General features: G+C 45.7%; 1 protein-coding gene across 1 annotated transcript in view; it reads left to right on the top strand.

Moving 5' to 3' along the window:
• LOC133417772 (1-phosphatidylinositol 4,5-bisphosphate phosphodiesterase delta-3-A-like) overlaps positions 1-20,867 on the top strand; it is a 93,424-nt gene that overhangs the window by 49,627 nt on the left and 22,930 nt on the right. The window contains exons 10-13 of the mRNA XM_061705872.1: positions 4,161-4,256; positions 4,359-4,512; positions 16,297-16,413; positions 18,578-18,756. Coding sequence (XP_061561856.1) covers positions 4,161-4,256; positions 4,359-4,512; positions 16,297-16,413; positions 18,578-18,756 — 546 coding nt within the window. The remainder of the gene's footprint in view (positions 1-4,160; positions 4,257-4,358; positions 4,513-16,296; positions 16,414-18,577; positions 18,757-20,867) is intronic.

The following is a 20,867-nucleotide window of genomic DNA, read 5'->3' as shown; positions in this document are numbered from 1 at the left end:
GAATACATTGAGATGCGACACAGGCTAAAGGTAGAGGTGTCAAAGGCCAAACAAGAGGCATATGATGACATGTATGCGAGGTTGGACACTAAAGAAGAAGAAAATGATCGATACAGGCTGGCCAGACAGAGGGATAGAGATGGGAAGGATGTGCAGCAGGTTAGGGTGATTAAGGATAGAGATGGAAATATGTTGACTGGTGACAGCAGTGTGCTAGCTAGATGGAAAGAATACTTCGAGGAGTTGATGAATGAGGAAAATGAGAGAGAAGGGAGAGTAGAAGAGGTGGACCAAGAAGTGGCAATGATTAGTAAGGGGCAAGTTAGAAAGGCAGTTGGTCTTGATGACATTCCTGTGGAGGTATGGAAGCATCTCGGAGAGGTGGCTGTGGAGTTTTTGACCAGCTTGTTCAATAGAATTCTACCGAGTGAGAAGATGCCTGAGGAATGGAGGAAAAGTGTGCTGGTGCCCATTTTTAAGAACGAGGGTGATGTGCAGAGCTGTGGGAACTACATAGGACTAAAGTTGATGAGCCACAGAATGAAGTTATGGGAAAGAGTAGTGGAGGCTAGACTCAGGACAGAGTATTGTGAGCAACAGTATGGTTTCACCACAGATGCATTGTTTATTTTCCTTGAGGATGTTGATGGAAAAGTACAGAGAAGGTCAGAAGGAGCTACATTGTGTCTTTGCAGATCTAGAGAAAGCCTATGACAGAGTACCCAGAGAGGAACTGTGGTACTGCATGCGGAAGTCTGGAGTGGTAGAGAAGTATGTTAGAATAATACAGGACATGTACGAGGGCAGCAGAACATTGGTGAGGTGTGCTGTTGGTGTGACAGACGAATTTAAGGTGGAGGTGGGACTGCATCAGGGATCAGCCCTGAGCCCCTTTCTGTTTGCAGTGGTGATGGATAGGCTGACAGATGATGTTAGACTGGAATCCCCGTGGACCATGATGTTTCCAGATGACAATGTGATCTGCAGTGAAAGCAGGGAGCAGGTGGAGGAACAGTTAGAAAGATGGAGGCATGCACTGGAAAGAAGATGAATGAAGATTAGCTGACGTAAGAAGGGTGGTGGGGGAAGAGTGAGGCTACAGGGAGAATAGATAGCAAGGGTGGAGAACTTTAAATACTTGGGGTCAACTGTCCAGAACAATGGGGAGTGTGGTCAGGAAGTGAAGAAACGGGTCCAAGCAGGTTGGAACGGGTGGAGGATGGTGTCGGCTATGTTATGTGACAGAAGAGTCTCTGCTAGGATGAAGGGCAAAGTTTATAAGACAATGCTGAGGCCAGCCATGATGTACGGATTGGAGACAGTGGCACTGAAGAGACAACAGGAAGCAGAGCTGGCGGAAATGAAGATGTTGAAGTTTGCTCTCGGAGTGACCAGGATGGATAAAATTAGAAATGAGCCATCTGATGGATGGACACCCAAGGTTTGATGTTTTGGAGACAAAGTTAGAGAGAGCAGACTTGGATGGTTTGGACATGTCCAGAGGAGAAATAGTGAGTATATTGGTAGAAGGATGATGAGGATGGAGCTGCCAGGCAAGAGAGCTAGAGGAAGACCAAAGAGAAGGTTGATGGCTGTTGTGAGGGAAGACATGAGGGCAGTTGGTGTTCGAGAGGAGGATGCAGGATATAGGCTTACATGGAAAAGAATGACGCACTGTGGCGACCCCTAAATGGACAAGCCGAAAGGAAAAGAAGAATCTTGATGTCCTTTTATCTGGTTTGCATGATAATTTTGGTTGGAAATGCCAAGAATATCCTTTTTCAACCAAATCTAGTTGGTCTTGTTCCACTTGGCATTTGAGACAGTTGGAATTCTCATTATATTATGTGACATGTAAATGAGCTTTGCTCTGATTGGATTTCTCATCTTCCCTAATTTAAATATGGAAAACAGCTTGGGTCTGATTAGCCCATATCACTGAGCCTGCTAGATCAATGTCACCCTTCTATGCCTAGTTCAGACTCGAATCCCTCGCATGCGTTTCATCATGGGAGTCATCACATCTCAGCCATCCCAAAGTGGCAACAATTACACTCGTGAACTGGTGAACTGTGCCTCACAATGACCTACACATATTAAACGGACACCAGGGCCATCCCACCAGCGCCGCTGCGCCACACAGACATGCTGCCCCAGTCCTCCTCAGCGGCCATAAGAGAGAACACTCCACAGAACTCCCGCCATGCTCCAAGAAGCCGCGGTGGAGCGCCGACGACTCGGCGGCCCAGAGGTGAGGACCTCCACCACTGCGGTGCTCTCGCCATCCTGTGGGGAGCAACGGCGCACTCCCGCTTCGCCGCCCCCGAATATGACCAAGGCGGCACATCGGCACGGTGCGGTCAATACGAGTTCCCAGTGTGCACAAACCACTGTGAAGCACAGTTCACCAAGCGCTGGACCGCTGGCCCACCAACAGAACGTGAGCCGGCCGAGACACAGAGGCGGCGACGCTCGCCCTTTATAGAGTGTATTTTTATGGCTCTGCAGTGGCTGAGACTCGGTCGTTTAATTTTCTGAAAGTGAAGCCCTAAGACATGTTATTTAAATATTTCAGTTACAAAAAACAATGTCATAAATATTAAGATAAAATATGTTTTGCAGTGGCGGCACGACTGGTTAAAGCGTCTGCCTCACAGTTCTGAGGACCCGGGTTCAATCCCCGGCCCCGCCTGTGTGGCGTTTGCATGTTCTCCCCGTGCCTGCATGGGTTTTCTCTGGGCACTCCGGTTTCCTCCCACATCCCAAAAACATGCATTAATTGGAACCTCTAAATTGCCCGTAGGTGTGACTGTGAGTGCGAATGTAATAATTGCCAGCCAATCGCAGGGCACATATAAACAAACAACGATTCGCACTCACATTCACACCTACGGGCAATTTAGAGTCTTCAATTAACCTACCATGCATGTTTTTGGGATGTGGGAGGAAACCGGAGTGCCCGGCCGGAGAAAAATGACCTACACGCACCTTGCAAAAAAATGCAAATGGTTTGTTCCACCCAGCACATTTGTTGCAAGGTACACAGTGGTCTGGGTACACACAGTACACACGAAAAGAGAAGATAAAGGAGAGACAGACGAGGTAAAGAAAGCTAAAAGTAGGCCGCCAAATGCTTACTTTTTTTTTTTTCAAAGAAAGGTTAGTTCTGCCAAATGTTAAAGCACATACAGTAACTGATTAAAAACCATTGTTTTAATCAGACCTTCATATCCAAGCTCCAATACCTATTTGTAACTATTAATCTATTCATTTTAAAAACATGCTTATTAGATATTATAGGGGTTTTGTTCAACAAACTTCTGGATTCGGCAAAACAAGTTGAAGCACTTTCTTCTGGCTCAGGGAAATGGTGGAGCCCTATGGCAGTTGACCGGGATAAAGCACTGTAAGAACTTTAAATGTCTACAATGTCTTCTGTTTTACACAAGCTGTCTTCAAGAGCTACCAAAGATGACAATATCCTATGTTTAGGCTTTGTTGTTTGTGTTGACATACTGTATATCATATCATATATTTGTATAAATAAATGAGGTACATGTATTTAGATTTTGTCCGAAGACACCAGCCATAAAGAAAACCACATTTTAACAAGTTCCGATTCAAACCATCATATCATCAACCCAAAGTTATGCTAGTTAGCGCAGCATACACAGGAAGTCTGCTAACCTGTTTTTCCGGGTTTGATGTTTCACATATAGCGGATTGATGATATTAATGGTGATAATGTAACGTAATAATTTTAAAATGTAGTTAATGTATCCTAGCTGCTAGGATACTTATGTCATTAATTAGATATTTAAAGGCCCCAGGACATTTAATGTACAGTAGCCTTAGCAATTTATGAAATAACCTATAGAAAGGAAATTATAATAGTTGTATTTATTGTAGTCTAGTTTGGGGGCCTAAATAGGCCTGTATTTTGTTATGAACTGGTTAGTAATGGAGTTATAATGAGATACAACCAATGTTTTTTGGGATTTTTTTCTGACAGATTTCTTACACTTTTGGATGAAACACACCCTGCTCAAGTTGACCCAGGAACATTGTTCTTACAGATAAATTAACGTAACAGAAGTATTGAACACCTTGTTTCTGTGCGTTTTGTGTGAGTAAGCTGTGTTTGTGTGTACTGTGTGCAGGATCTTAAGGGTAAAATCTTGATTAAGGGGAAGAAAGAGAATACAGCGGAGGAGTGCACATCAAGTTTGTCAGACCTCAGCTCGTCAGATGAGGAGGTCAGCCAAGCTGAGAGCAGTATTCATGAAAGGAAGAAAGATGACAAGGTGAAGGTGAAGATGTATTGGGAGTGACCAGTTGTTTGTTGTATGTAATTCTAGCCAGCTGTGTCTAAGATGAGTCCAGAGCTGTCAGCATTGGTCGTGTACACCCGCAGTGTACACTTTAAAAGCTTTCAACATGCTGCCAAGGCCCCGGAAAGCCACATGTCTTCATTTTCTGAAAATGAAGCCCTAAGACATGTCAAAGACTCAGGTATTGTATATACCGTGTATGTATTGAAAGCTATGTACTTTAAAAGTGTATGAAGGAACAATTTAAATACCTATATCAATAAAAGACAAGTAACAGGTATCTTGCCAAAGCGTCTTTCCAAGCAAATTTGATGTCTACCTTCTCACTAGTGACCTTTTGACTGAGGGGTTCCTTCTACTTGTAATGTTCAAAGACAATGAACAATAATCAGATGGGCTCAGTAATTTGGATCAGATTGGTCTGCTAAGGATAAAATCTCAAAATAGGGTATTTCAAACCAGGATATGTGATCCTGACCCGAGTGAAATTGGCATATGGATTTGGTAATCCAATCCTACCTAGAATCCCGATCAAATGCTGTTCTTGGGAAAGTCAAAATTTCAAGGTAGACATTTAGCTTAGTTATGATGCTAAAGATCGGGATCATCCTGATCCTACTTGAAGGGTGGCTCAAGCAAGAATTCAAGGTGGATAAAGTGATGATAGGACACACGTCACATTGTACGGTGTACTAACACTGACTGTCCGGCGAGAAGGAGGGAAACATGTCATGAGGATAGGACCCAAAAATGCACGACTCCAAAACAAATGGACAGTTTAAAAAAAGAGAGGTTTAATATACAGGCATAGGTCAGTACACAGGCAGGCAATCCAAAAAAGGCAACAGTATCCGAAAACATGAGGCAAAAAGGCGAGGTCGATAATCGGAACAGGGTCAAGTCTTACTGTGAGTCTGTAACGTGGAAACAAGGAATGCTGGAACGCGACGACAAGGTACAACGACCTGGCGACGAGAGAGAATGAGACACGAGGTTAAATACAAGGGGTAATTAGGGTGAACGAGGCACAGGTGGTGAAGATGCTCTTCGGAGCAGGTGTGTGTGAAACAGGGGGAAGACAAAAACCGGAACACACACCCATGACAAAACAGGCATAATTACCTTTTGATTTCCTGTATTTTTCCTGGAAAACAGAACAGATGAAACATGTAATTTCAGAGTGCAATATAATTTAAAATGAAGTACCACGATAAGAGCCGCTGCATAAGATCAATAATTAACAAAATACATAGTAATAGGATTGTTGTGATGCTAAAGATCAGGATAATCCCAATCCTACTTGATGGGTGGATCAAGCAACGATTCAAGATGGATATAGGACACACGACCCATTGTACGGTGTACTAACACTGACTGTCAGACTAAAAGGAGGGAAGCAGGCATCATTAAATTTTGATTTCTTATGTTTTTCCTGGAAAACAGAACAGATGATTCATGGAATGGAACAACATACTTTAAAATGAATTGTCACCACAAGAGCCGCCGCACAAGATCAAAATACAAAGTAATATTACAGAAATATAGTACAACCGACCTAACCAATTCCCACAGTTATGGAATTTAACTCAAAATACAAATAGATTTTCTTTCACGTGTGGGGAGTAGCTGGACCCAAGAGCAGGCGGAGGCAGATGTAAAATGATGAACAGTTTATTGAGGAAAGGTTATAGAGGTGGTCCTGGATGTGTTGGCAGGCGGCTGCGTGGACAGGTGTCAGGGAGTGGACAGAACAGGCGGCTGTCTTGGTGGCAGGAATGACGTGGGTCAGGAACACAGGGGAGCACTGGGAATGAGGAGACATGAGTTAACAAGGGAAGCAAGGAACAGTATAGCTTACTTGACATAAGGTGGGCCATGGTACCGCTGTGAGAGGCTACAATACTTAGGCGAGGATTTCCGGGAACAGGCAGGCTTATATACACCGGTGGTGATGAGGCTGATTGAAGACAGGTGCTGAAAACAGAGAGGGGAGAGAGGAGACAAAGTGCCCTCCCGGCTCCAATAATGGACCTGCACGGCAGTGTATGAACTTTGAGCCACTTTTACAAGACCCTAACCAAGAATGCTCATTATTGGAGCCACGTAGAAGTCGTCCAAAAGAGTAGGATCGAGGATGAGCTTCCGGGAAATCCAAGAACGCTCCTCCGGACCGTACCCTTCCCAGTCGACAAGGTAATTTAAGCCTCTCCCCCTAGGCCTCACGTTGAGGATGCGCGACACCGTGAAGGCCGGATGGTCGTCAATAACCCGGGTGGGTGGAGAGGGTTCGGCTGGAGGGCGCAGGGCGCAGGTGGAGACAGGCTTCAGCAAAGAGACCTGGAATGTGGGATGAATTTTCAGAGACTGTGGAAGCTTCAATTGGACGGAAGTGGGATTGATAATCTTGGTAATGGGGAAGGGACCAATGAAACGCGGAGTGAGTTTCCGGGACTTTCTCTGAAGCGGGAGGTCGTGAGAAGAAAGCCAGACAGATTGGCCCACCTTGGATTCGGGCATCGGGGACTGATGACGGTCTGCGAGTTCTTTATCGCATCCGGCGGACATGCCCAATGCCGCTCGGACATCTTTCCACACCGCCTAGATTCTCCAGAGATGATCCTTGACGGAGGCGACTGGCAATGCCTGCCCCTGTTCTTTAAATAATGGGGGGTGGTAACCATAGCAAGCCATGAATGGGGACATGCCGGTAGTGGAACTGCTATGGGAGTTGTGGGCGTACTCAATCCATGGGAGGAATGAGCTCCAGGAGGAGGGGTTGCGTGCGGCAACACAACAGAGGGCAGATTCAAGGGATTGGTTTGCGCGCTCCATCGGACCGTTGGTCTGCGGATGATATCCTGACAACAAGCTGGCTGCTGCGCCCACCACTTTACAGAATTCCTTCCATACCAGGGATGAGAACTGAGGATCTCTGTGCGAGACAATATCGATGGGAATACCGTGGAGTCTAAAGACATGCTGGACAAGGAGGTTAGCAGTATTGAAGGCGGATGGTAGTTTGGGGAGGTGTACGTAATGGACGGATTTGGAAAAGCGATCGACAATAGTGAGAATGATAGAATTACCTTCAGGAGGAGGTAGACCGGTAACAAAGTCCAGAGCGATATGGGACCAAGGGCGGTTAGGGATAGGCAATGGACGCAGCAGCCCAGCTAGGGGCAGGTGTGAAGACTTACTTCGGGCTTGGTTGAACTCCCGGGTGTCTTGTACAAGGCTGGGCCACCAGAAATGCTGCTGGATGAACTGAATGGTGCGGGTGATGCCAAGATGACAGGTGAGTTTGGAGGTGTGAGCCCACTGAAGAATGTCAGACCGTGCAGAATCGGGTACAAACAGGCGGTTTGTAGGCCCGGTCTTCGGATCCGGGTGAGTCTTCTGGGCCTCCTGAACCACCTGTTCGATCTGCCAAGTGGCTGCGCCAATGAAGCACAAGGAAGGAAGGATGGGTTCCGGTTCGTCAGGGCTGGAGGGGGGTGAGTATAGTCGAGACAGGGCATCTGGTTTGCTGTTTTTTGAGCCAGGACGGAAGGAGAGACTGAAATTAAACCTGCTCAAGAAGAGAGCCCAGTGAGCTTGTCGAGGGTTAAGGAGTTTGGGGGAACGGAGGTAAGAGAGATTCTTGTGGTCTGTCCAAATGATGAATGGTAGTTCAGTCCCCTCCAACCAGTGCCTCCACTCTTCCAGTAGCTCTTGGTTGCCGACATCGTAGTTCCCAGCCCCCGTGTCCGAGGCGTCAACCTCGACCACGAACTGGAGGGAGGGGTCGAGTGGCAAAGAATGGGTGCACTGGTGAACAGTTGACTAAATGCTTGGGATTCTGCCGGAGTCCACTGAAAGGGGGAGCTGGTGCATGTGAGGCTAGTGAAAGGAATTGCGACCTTGCTGTAATTACGAATGAATCGACGGTAGAAATTGGCGAAACCAAGGAAACGTTGCAGTTCTTCGCGGATGGTGGAGGTGGGCCAGTGAACGACGACTTGGATCTTAGCAGGGTCGGATTGTAGTTGTCCTTTAGAGATAACGAAGCCCAGGAAGTGTATGGAGGAGAGATGGAATTCACATTTTTCGGGTTTAACATACAGGCGGTTTTCAAGGAGGCGTTGGAGGACTTGGCGTACATGACGGTGATGTTCTTCAAGGGAGCAGGAGAAAATGAGAATGTCATCCAAATAGTATAATAGGATAATAGGATAAAATGTGAATCGATCAAACCATTGTCTCCAGTTATCTCTGCGAGACTAGCTCTTTTCAACATCAGGTCACTGGGTAATAAATCAATGTTGATTAATGACATCATTACAACCTATGATCTGGACTTTTTGTTACTAAATGAAACGTGGTTAACAGAAAGTAGCTGTAATACCATTTTAAATGAGGTAACTTCAGCAAATTTTAAACTCAACATAATAAGAGTTCAACCCACACTCAAGGTCACATCTGGTCAGACCTGGGGCCTCATGTACAAAGACTTGCGTGGATTTCCTACAGAAACATGGCGTACGCTCAAATCCAGAAAACGTACGCATAAAAATATCCAGATGTATGAATCTGTGCGTACGCATGAATCCAAGCACATTTCCTTCGTACATCCTAATCAACGTGGAAATGAGCCCACATGTTGGAATAGCCGACTCCTCCCTGGCCACGGCCACATTTAAATATGCAAATCATATTTAAATGAACCCTGCACCAGAGATCCCAATCTCTGAATGATCAGAAAAAAAAGGAAAATGAGCAAGGTAATGAAGAAAAATAATTTTTATGCCTGTGAAGTTGCTCAATGAAGTGGAGGCGCGCAAGAAAATCCTCTTTTGGGCACACTGTCGTCCGGCGTTAACAACACGCGAAAGAGGAGCGAATGGGACAGCACGTGTGCGGCTGTCGATGCTGTGTGCTCGGAACAGCGCACACACACTGAACTAAAAAAGTAGTGGTCAGACATTAAGGTGGATGTGAAGCGGAGAGGAGCTGCCCACCGCCAAAGTGTGCCCAAAACAGACGGAAGGACCTCCGCGGGGGGCCTCACCCCATTTGAGGAGAGAGTCGCTGCAATCATGGGTGACGCTGCTCTCTCAGGGGTGCTGGGAGCACATGTGGCTGACTCGAATTACCCCACAAGGTTAATACCATATATTTTTTATAACTCACAACAAATATGTTCATACAGTAACCTACACTCAGCCCTGTGAGATAAAGGTTCATGCGTAAATGTTGTATGTATGGTATTTGTAATAAATCTTTTCAATTCAAATAGAAGCACATCAGCATATCAAAAAGGATATCAAAAACTTTGACTCCTTCTTGATTACTCAATTTATTATTTGAATACACAGGAGAGGACACGCACATTGAAAAAAAAGCATTTTTTTTGGAGAAGGGTAAATTATGTCATTTTAACACATTTGAATCATGTGCAACCGATTTACATGTTCAAATTAAGTAAATTGAAAGGACTCTTTATCACTGCAGTCGCAGCCACGCGCTACAGTACATGTTCGCGGGATTCGTCCGTCATCCCCAAGGTCTCCGACGGAATTACGCTGCAACCGGCTGCTGCTGCACCCGTGAAGACTGATAAAAAGAGTCCTTTGAATGTACTTAATTTGAACGGTTGCATGTGATTAAAATGTGTTAAAATGAGATAATTTACGCCTCTTCTCCTACAAATGTTTCACTTTAACACATTTTAATCATGTGCAACCAATGTACATGTTCAAATTAAGTAAATTCAAAGGACTTTTTTTTCAGTGCATGTGCTGGAGTCACAAGAAATGATCACCTTGATCAATAAATAGGAGTCCTCACAAATATCAGTGAGTCATTAAATACACTGGTTAACAAGTGAATTCAGAGTCCTTTCATCTTTTACATTGTTGAAATCAAATGTTGTAGGGCATGAATTGTTCATCAGTGCTAATTGTTCATGTGTCTCAGATATATTATAACAGTTTCCTAGCAGCAAGTGTCGCCAAAGCACCAAAAATTTGTAGAAACGTGCGTATGCCAGCCATGAAGTTGGCGTGAGGCGCTGCACATTTCCACGGTCTTTTCACTCTTGATACATCTGAACTTTGCCGTGAAAAAGAACGTACGCCACATTTTTGTGCGTACGCACCTTTTGTACATGAGGCCCCTGGTCATCTCTAAGGATGTTGAAATTTGTAGACATTAAGCATATGGCTATTTCTGACCATTTTTGTGTATTTTTTTTAATTATAGAGTCTTCCATAAGTTCAGACAACCTCTGTCTATTAAGAAAAGGTACATAAATGACCACCATTACCAGTACCACCATTAAGTTTATGGAGACCATTGCTGTGTCACAAACTGTGAATGCTGAGGCAGTTGATGAACCTTTGGATAATTTCACCTGTAAAATCTCAAATGTCATGCATGCTGTCGCTCCTATTAAAACTAAGACAATCTTGAGGCGACCTAGAACATCGTGGAGGAGAACAATGATGGTAAAGACCTAAATCAAAGTGTAGGAAAGCAGAACGTAAGTGGAGAAAAACTACACTCTAAATTGACTATGACGTCTACAGACAAAGTGATTGTAATTTTAACCAAGAGTTAGTCAGGGCTCGACAGCAACAGTTTTCTGAAATCATCAGTAAGAACTTCCACAATACTCACACTCTGTTTGCTGTGGTTGACAAGCTCACAACCCCCCCGAATCAGATAGCTCCAGAAGTCCTAACAGCAGATAAATGCAATGAATTTGCTTATTTTAGTGAAAAATTACAATCCATCAGGTTAAATATTACCACAAATCAGCAAAATGATAAAATTATACTACATCTGAAGCCACCCAGGAAAAACTCTATAACCATGTCAGCATTTGATACAGTTGACCAAAAAACTGTAGAGAAAACGGTTCAGTAGCTGAAACCATCAACGAGCTGCCTTGACTCAATAGCATCTGACATTTTCAAAACTATTGCAAAGTCTGTGCTAGCTGATTTGCAGCAAATAATCAAGTGCTCACTTCAGTCAGGCGAGTTTCCTAAAGCTCTTAAAGTAGCTGCCATTGAGCCTCTGCTAAAAAATAGAACGCTGGACTCTTTCATGTTAGCAAGCTATAGACCCATCTCAAATCGCCCTCTCATAGCCAAGATTGTTGAGAAAGTTATTTTTAATCAACTCAGCAATTTATTGAATTTAAATAGACTTTTTGACAAATTTCAATCAGGGTTCTGAACTCATCACAGTACAGAATCTGCTCTTATCAAAGTGCTAAATGATATAAGGTTGAATACTGACGTGGGAAAGGTGTCAATTCTGGTCTTGTTGGACATCAGTGCGACTTTTGATACAGTAGATCATAATGTACTGCTGAACAGGTTGGAAATGTGGGTAGGACTAAATGGAATAGTCCTTAAATGGTTCAGGTCCTACCTGGAGGAAAGGAGTTATTTTGTAACCATTGGAAGTGTTAAATCTCATCGAATGGCAATGACCTATGGGGTCCCTCAAGGGTCAGTTCATGGACTCCTGTTCAGCCTGTATATGCTACCCTTGGGTCAAATTCTTCAGATCTTTAATTTTGATTATCATAGCTATGCAGATGACACACAGTTATATCTAGCAGTGTCTCCAGATGACTACAGTTCAATTGAGGTGTTGTGTCACTGTCTAAAACAGATAAATATTTTGATGAGCCAAAATTTTCTTCAATTAAACCACAACAGCCGGCACGGTGACCGACTGGTGAGCACATCTGGCTCACAGTTCTGGGGACCGGGGTTCAAATCCCGGCCTCGCCTGTGTGGAGTTTGCATTTTTCCCCGTGCCTGGGTGGGTTTTCTCCGGGCACTTTCTATGTGCCCTGCGATTGGCTGGCGACCGGTTCAGGGTGTACCCCACCTCCCGCCCAAAGATAGCTGGGATAGGCCCGCGACCCTAGTGAGGATAAGTGGTAATGAAAATGATGGATAAACCACAAGAAAACTGAGATAATTGTTTTTGGCAATAAAGAAAAGAGGATTGCTGTTAGTAAATAAAGTCAATCTTTAAAAACCAAAGACCAAATCCAAAATCTTGGTCCTCTGATAGATTCCGACCTGACTTTCAACAGTCATATCAAATAAATTCCTAAAACTGCCTTCTACCATCTGAAGAACATATCCAGAGTGAAGGCTTGCATGTGTCAAGCAGACCAGGAAAAGCTCATCACATGCTTTTATCTCAAGTAGACTTGACTATTGTAATGGCCTTCTGACTGGACTCCCTAAAAAGAGCATTAAACAGCTGCAGCTCATTCAGAATGCTGCAGCTCGGGTTCTGACCAGAACAAAGAGGTCAGAGCATATTATTCCAATTCTAAAGTCTTTAAACTGGCTTCCAGTCAGATTTAGAATAGATTTAAAAATTCTGCTACTGGTCTATAAATTACTAAACTGTTTAGGTCCTGAATACATGAATGAAAGGCTAATGAAATATATACCCAGTTAGGGCTCTGAGATCAACAGAGTCAGGACAAATAGTGGAGCACAGAGTCCAAAGCAAACATGGTGAAGCAGCATTTAGCTATTATGCTGCACACAAATGAAATAAGTTGCCAACAGATGTGACGTCAGCCCCAAGTGTGCATGTTTTTAAGTCCAGGTTAAAAACTCTTCTTTTTCCCCATGCTTTTCAGAGCATTTCCACTTTTAAATGATATTGCTTGCACTGTACGCTGTTTGAATTATTTTTTTTCTCTGTTTTAAATGTTTATATGCTGTTTTTTTTCTTTGTTTTGAAATGCTTTTAATCTTGTAAAGCACATTGAGTTACCTTGTGTATAAAATGCACTATATAAATAAAGTTGCTTTGCTTTATTTACTGTGGTATCCAGGAAAGCAGGATCTAGGACAGAGCAATACAAGTAATCATGAGTGAGTTCAACATCCATCCATCCATCCATCCATCCATTTTCTGTACCGCTTATCCTCACTAGTGTCGCGGGCGTGCTGGAGCTTATCCCAGCTATCATCTTCCTGAACTGGGCGTCGGTGTGGGCCTCTGGGGATGCTGGGCCTAGTTCGCCCTCCTCCTCTTGGGTCGGGTTTTGTTTGTGTTGCCCTCCTGCGACGGGGCGGGCTTCTCCCGGTCCCTGGGTGCTGGGTAGCTGCCCGCTGGTCCCACTCCGGGGTCTTCGGGTGGAGGGCCTTGGTGTCGTGGTGCTGCACCTCTGGTCTGTGTCCTCCTTCCCTCTCCTCGGAGCGCTCCACCATGGTTGTCGACTGTCTCTCGCTGTGTAAGGTCCCCGGCTGACTTCGGGACCTATGGTAGGGTGTCGGCGCCTCCCGCCTGGTACCTTGCCTTCTGGTCACTGGGTGGTGGTCGGTGGTGGTGCGGGGCTGGGGTGTTAGCTGTAGGGTGGGGAAGGGCTGTCCCCCTTTGTGGTCTTCCAGCCGGGCCCGCAGAAATCTAGCCTCTTACTTCACACACACTCCACATTTATATTACTCACACAGTACATATTTCACACATTAGGCACATTTACATCTCATTCACGGTCCCCTGGGGGGCGAGCACAAGGCGTGATGAGGCAGATGCCGGGCCGCTTCCTGGCACATCTGTGCTGGTCTCCGGTCTGGTCGCACTCCTTCTTGGCCCTGCCAGTCCTCCAGTTTTAATGCATCATACACCCGTCAGTGGGAGGAGAGCAGTGTCAGGCTGGGGAGGACAGTCTGCTCTCTGACCCGCCATACCTTTCCCCCGCAGATTTTTAATGCACCACATACATTCGCACATCCTTTGGAGGGGCCCGGTACCCTTGCCCCTCCCTTTGGGACTGGTCGGGGCACTTTCGTTAGGCTCTGGGGACCGCCCTGGGTCCTGGGGAGTGGGTGGCGTCTCCCTGGCTGGGTCCCCCGTGGGATGGGCTTGCTGGCTTGGCCCCCCCTTTCGGGCGGAGGGAACCGGACCCACCCTTCTTCAATGTGCCTGCTCATTAACTCCATACACCAGTTGACTAACATGCATGTTATATGGTGCTCATTCACTAATACGTCCCATAGACACGGCTATAGGCTAACAGCTGTTTTTTACGTTGTACCTCGGTATACCAAAATTGAGAGGCACATGTAACAGCCCAAAAGTGGGGGGAAAAAGTCTCTTGGGGCCAAAGACATGTATTGGTAGATACGACACACCCATTTTGAGCTCCATGCTAACTCCAACGCTAAGCTAGTGAGGTCGAAGTTCACTGTCTGTGTACGGCAAGAAAACCAAAGGACTAACGGTGCCTGTACATTATGCTGCTTACAGTTGTGCAAAACAGCGTACAGTTATGACAAGGGAACTGGGAGTCCCTTTCGCATGAAAAAAATATATTTAAATATATTATTTTTTGCTTTTTTAAAAATCTTGTTTTTTGGTAGCATACGCTTTTGGTGTTGACAAAACAGTAACCCTAATGAAAATCAATTGAGGAATAAGCAAGTGACTGACTTAATTTCAGTGTCCATGTAGCGCCTTCTATGGGAACGTTGACCTCCCCAACGTGGCCGCTATATAGGCAGGTCGGTTAGCCGGGCTGCTTCAATGCGCTGCCATTCATATCTATGCATGGAGTCATACTCTCAACCCAACAGGAAGTCCGCCATTTTAAATTTTCTTTCACATTCACTTCCACATTTTGTCATAGATTCTGCCTTTGATAGAGGTCATATTTTAACTAACTCCTCCTATAGAGTTCATCCGATCGACTTCTAACTTTGTGTGTCTTATCTAAAGTTGTTGACGATGAAAAGTTATTAAAAGTTTTTGATTTTGTCGAATGCTGTTGCTATGGCGATGCGACAAATTGTAATGTTTCGCCGTGACAACAAAAGCTGTTTTCACCTCACCACAAACACCCATATCTTTTCCAAATGTTACACACTTTATCAGTCCATAAGACGCCTACAAACAATTATTTATTCATAGTCATGGCGCCACCTACTGTCAAACTTGGCATACCCATCAAAATTTCTCTTTATTCCTGTATATACAGTACCTTAGAAAAGTATTAATACAATTCAACTTCCCACATTTTGTGACGTTATAATCAGAAAAGTCAATGTATTTTGTTGACATTTTATGTGACACACCAACACAAAGTCGTGAAGTGGAAGGAAAATGATATACAGTTTTCTACATTTTACGTGAATGTAAATCTCAACTGTGCTGTGCATTTGTATTTCTCTTCAAATGATCTACAACATGCCCAATCTGCCAGTCCCTGAATGTGCCAGTACCCCAACGTGGCAAGGGGTGCGAGGGCCCTTAATAGCTGCTTGCAGCTCTAGTTCAAATTTCTTTTTCATTTCTGATGCTTTTGGATAACTAGCCTTTTTTAGGGAGGACATCAATGCTGTACCTGAGAAACCAACACAACAGAAGGTTCACAGGTACGGTCCAAGACTGTCACAGAGAGAGCTGAGCCAAAAGATGAAGCTCTCAATTTAATTAAATTCTAAATCAAAACAATTTCATCCCCACCCTCACCTATGGACACAAGCTTTGGGTAGTCACAGAAGGGATACGGTCGCGGATTAGTGAGTTATGTGTTTCTATATGATGACTACCAAATGAGTTTATACTCGTTTGTGACTTTAATAGGAAGGGGAAATTGGAATCCTAATTGTTGGTCATGACCTGGGAGGCCCCTCATCAACGGCTTTAATTTAAATTTAAATGTAATTTCTTTTTTTGAGCTAATTACTCATGAACTTTGACATTTGGCAAGCTCCTTAATTGCTAACTAATTTGAGTGGCCCTCCACCTAATTGCATGGAAACAAAGATTGACAAAACATTGCATACAGCAATGTAAAATAAAAAAAATAAATAAAAAATAGAAAGTAAGGTTGTTTGTTTTACTGTATATGTTTGACATTTTGTAGCAGTTCAGTGAAATCAGTTTTGTGTGGTGTTTCTTCAGCGTGTTGGGTTTCTTTGTTGTTACCCTCCAGGGATGTATTTTGTGCGTCACAATAGCCACCATCTTAGCAGGATCTACCCCTCAGGACAGCGGCTACAGTCTTCCAACTATAACCCTCAGGAAATGTGGAATGGAGGCTGCCAACTTGGTAAGACCCCTTAAAATACATCCAGTTAAAACATACAGGATAATGAAACTTCATGATGTCATAGATTCTGAGGTCTTATGTTTATATTTTTCTTCGAGTCTGGTGCTATTGCATCCACACATAAACCCCACTCACAGAGCTTGTTAAAGAAGCTTGTTATCCATCCATCCATTCATTTTCTTTCGCTTATCCGAGGTCAGGTCGCTTCTTAAAAAGGGGGAGCACCACCCCAGTCTGCCAATCCAGAGGCACTGCCCCTGATGTCCACGCGATGTTACAGAGGAGTGTCAATCAGGACAGCTCCACGACATCCAGAGCCTTTAGGAACTCAGAGCGGAGCTCATCCAACCCCGGGGCCTTGCCACCGAGGAGCTTTTTAACCACCTCGATGACCTCAACACCAGAGATAGAGAGCCCACCTTAGAAATCCCAGACTCTGCTTCCTCATGGGAAGGCGTAGCGGTGGAATCGAGGAGGTCTTCGAGGTATTCTCCCCACCAACTCACAAGGTCCAGAATTGAGATCAGCTTTCCCATCCCCACTACACACAGTGTTGATGGTGCACTGCTTCGCCCTCCTGAGACGCCGGATGGTGGACAAGAATTTCCTCGAAGCTGTCTGGAAGTCATTCTCCATGGCCAGCTGGTACCCATCAGCTGCCTCTGGAGTCCCACAGGCCAAAAAGGCCCGAGAGGACTCCTTCTTCAGCTCGATGGCATCCCTCGCCATTGGTGTCCACCAAGGTTGCCGCCACGACAGGAACCGACCACCTTACGGCGACAGCTCCGGTCGGCTGAGCCACTCAGACTCAATGTCCCCCGCCTCTCCCAGGATGTCGGTGAAGTTCTGCTGGTGGTGGGAGTTGAAACTCCTGCTGACAGGGGATTCTGCCAGACGTTCCCAACAGAAACTCACAATTTGTTTGGGCCTGACAGTTTGGACAGGCATCTTCCACCACCATCAGAGTCAACACACCACCAGGTGGTGCTCAGTTGACAGCTCCGCCGTTTTTTTCACCCGAGTGTCCAAGACATGCAGCCACATGTCCAATGACACCACCACAAACCCGATCATCGAACTTCTGCCTCGGGTGGCCTGGTGCCAAATGCACATATGGACACTTGAACATGGTGTTCGTTATTGACAATCCGTGATGAGCACGGAAGTCCAATAACAGAACACAGCTCCGGTTCTGATCAGGGGGCCGTTCCTCCCAATCACACCCTTCCAGGTCTCACTGTCATTGCCCACGTGAGCATTGAAGCCCCCCAGGAGAACGATAGAGTCCCCAATGGGAGCGCTCTCCAGCACCCTCTCCAAGGACTCATAAAAGGGTGGGTACCCTGAATTGCTGTTTAATGCTTCGGCACAAACAATAGTCAGGACCCATCCCCGCACCCAAAGGCGGAGGCAGGCTACCCTCTCATCCCCCGGGTTGAACCCCAATGTACAGGCGACAAGCCGGGGGGCAATAAGTGGACCCACACCTGCTCAACGTGGGCAACTCCAGAGTGAAAGAGTCCAACCCCTCTTAAAAGGACTGGTACCAGAGCCCAAGCTGTGTGTGGAGGCCAGCACACCTATATCTAGTTGGAACATCTCGAGCTTACACACCAGCTCGGACTCCTTCCCTGCCAGAGCGGTGACGGTCCACATCCCTTGAGACAACTTCTGTAGCCGGGGATCGGATCGCCAAGGTCCCTGCCTTTGGCCACCACCCAGTTCACACTGCACCAGACCCCTATGGCCCCTCCCACATCTGATGAGGCCATGTGAACCGGGACCCACGTGACCCTTACAGGCTGTGCCTGGCCGGGCCCCATGGGAGGAGGCCCAGCCACCAGGCGCATGCCTTCGAGCCCCACCTTCAGGCCTGGCTCCACAGGGGGCCCCGGTGGCCCGCGTCCGGTCAAGGGAAAACGTTATCCAATATTTGTATACATCATAGGGGTCTTTTGAGCCGTGCTTTGTCTGGTCCCTCACCAAGGACCTGCTTACCATGGGTGGCCGTGCCAGGGGCATAAAGCCCCAGACAATTTAGCTGCTACGATTATTGGGACACAATAACCCCTCCACCACGATAAGGTGATGGCTTAAGGAGTCGAAAGTCAAAAGCTTGTTACGAACAGTGAAATCATACACTTTTGTGTTGTTGTTTTCCCAGTGGCTCTAAATTTCCAAACTCCTGGGGAAGAGATGGATCTTAATCGAGGCAAGTTCTTACAGAATGGTCAGTGTGGCTACATTCTGAAGCCCCCTTTTATGTGCCAGCCGTACAGCAACTTTAATCCCGAGAATGTTGGTGGAGGTCCTGGCCATGCACCTGTTCTGCTCACTGTTCGGGTAAGAAAACTAACCCAACAGCTATGAATACCAATAAAAGCAAAGTTTGTATAACACCTTTCATAAATACATCCATCCATCCATCCATTTTCTGAGCCACTTCTCCTCACTAGGGTCGCGGGCGTGCTGGAGCCTTCCCAGCAATTATCGGGCAGGAGGCGGGGTACACCTTGAACTGGTTGCCAGCCAATCGCAGGGCACATACAAACAAACAACCATTCTCACTCACATTCACACCTATGGGCAATTTAGAGTGTTCAATTAACGTGCATGTTTTTGGGATGTGCGAGGAAACTGGAGTGCCCGGAGAAAACCCATGCAGGCGCAGGGAGAACATGCAAACTCCACACAGGGGGAACCCCGCTCCTCATAACTGTGAGGCTGACGCTCTAGCCAGTCGGCCACCATGCCGCCCCTTTCATAAAAACAATAAATTATAAAAATAATTTATTTCATAAAAACAATAAGTTAAAAAGTCAAACTCATCATTAAATGGAGATCTGGGATTTTTATTGGACAGCGACACCATGTCAACATCAGTTGCTTTTGCACTCCAGATTTGTGAATGACAATAGTAAAATTATGGAATATAATGACTGTAGAGCCATATATGGTCCAGTTTGTTCAGTTTATTCATTAATTAAATTCACTGGGAAGAAAATCCCTCCATCCATTTTCTATACCACTTATCCTCACTAGGGCCACGGGCGTGCTGGAGCCCTATCCCAGCTGTCTTCGGGCGAGAGGCGAAGACCCTGTAGTGGTCGCCAGTCAATCGCAGGGCACATATAAACCAACAACCATTCTCACTCGCATTCACACCTACGGCCAATTTAGAGTCTTCAATCAACCAACCATGCATGTTTTGGGATGTGGGAGGACGTGTGTCCAGTACCCGGACAAAATGCGGGAGAATATGCAAACTCCTCACAGGTGAGGCCAGGATTTGAACCCCAGTTCTCAAAACTGTGAGGCAGATGTGCTAACCAGTCGTCCACCGTGCCGCTCGGGAAGAAAATGGAAACAAAAAAAATCAACCAAGGCACAAATAAACTTGGTTTACCAACCACCAGTACAAAAAATTAAAATGGTAGTAAAGATTAACACTATATAGGACAATATATGGTTTTAATTTTTCACTCAGTATAACAAGGTTTAAAACTTACATGAGGCAGAATATGGGAGTGTTACATGGTTGAAACAAACCATGAAGTCAAAAATTCTAAGTGGGAAAATTGTCATGGTCTGTCCCTGCAGTTCCTTTTTTGGTACTTGGGTGGCGTTTTGTGCCTCGCCTTTCCCTCCCTCTCTCACTCTCCCCTGCAATCAGCACCTCCTCATTTGCGCACCTGTTATCAATCTGCACTCATCACTGTCTGCTTTTAAGCCCATCAGATCCAGGAATTCAACGCCAGAGTATTGACGTTCATCTGGGGTACACAGGCCTATACTCACAACTACTCTCGCAAGTTACTCAACTCCCCGCAATTGTGCTTACCCCATTTTGTTCTTCTCCGTCTCCAGTGGTCCTTCCATGTCACCTGCCATGCCATCCGTTCCAGCCACGCCGCCAAGCTGTTTCACCTGCTTGAGGTCCCACTTGCTGCATGTTCCCTGGTCCGACCAACCACCATCACTCCTCAAATAGCCGACCCCCGAGATATCCCTTAATAAACCATTTTCATCTACTTCCTCCGCATGCGGCTGCTTTTGGCACACCCGGCAAAGATCCAAGCAGTCGTCAACTGGCACATTCCTATCACCCGCAAAGAACGTTTCCTAGGCTTCGCTAACTTCTACCGTCGATTCATCCATAATTATAGCAAAGTTGCCATCCCTTTCACCAGTCTCACCTCCACCGGCTCTCCATTCAATTAGATCCCCGCGGATCAACCATTCAAACGTCTCAATGAAACATTCAAACGTCTCAATGAGCTATTCAGTAGTGCCCCCATCCTGAGAGACTCCGACCCCTCCCACCAGTCTGTGGTGGAGGTTGACACCTCTGACACTGGAGCTGGGGCCGTCTTCTCACAGCGGGACCTTGAATCCCAGAAATGACATCCCTGTGCTTTTTTCTCCCGACGCCTTTCCTCTTCCGAGTGGAATTA

Source organism: Phycodurus eques, chromosome 19 (genome assembly GCF_024500275.1).
Source record: "Phycodurus eques isolate BA_2022a chromosome 19, UOR_Pequ_1.1, whole genome shotgun sequence".
Classification (NCBI taxonomy): domain Eukaryota; kingdom Metazoa; phylum Chordata; class Actinopteri; order Syngnathiformes; family Syngnathidae; genus Phycodurus; species Phycodurus eques.
Note: the sequence above shows the minus strand (reverse complement) of the source record. Positions and strands in the feature narration are given on the sequence as shown.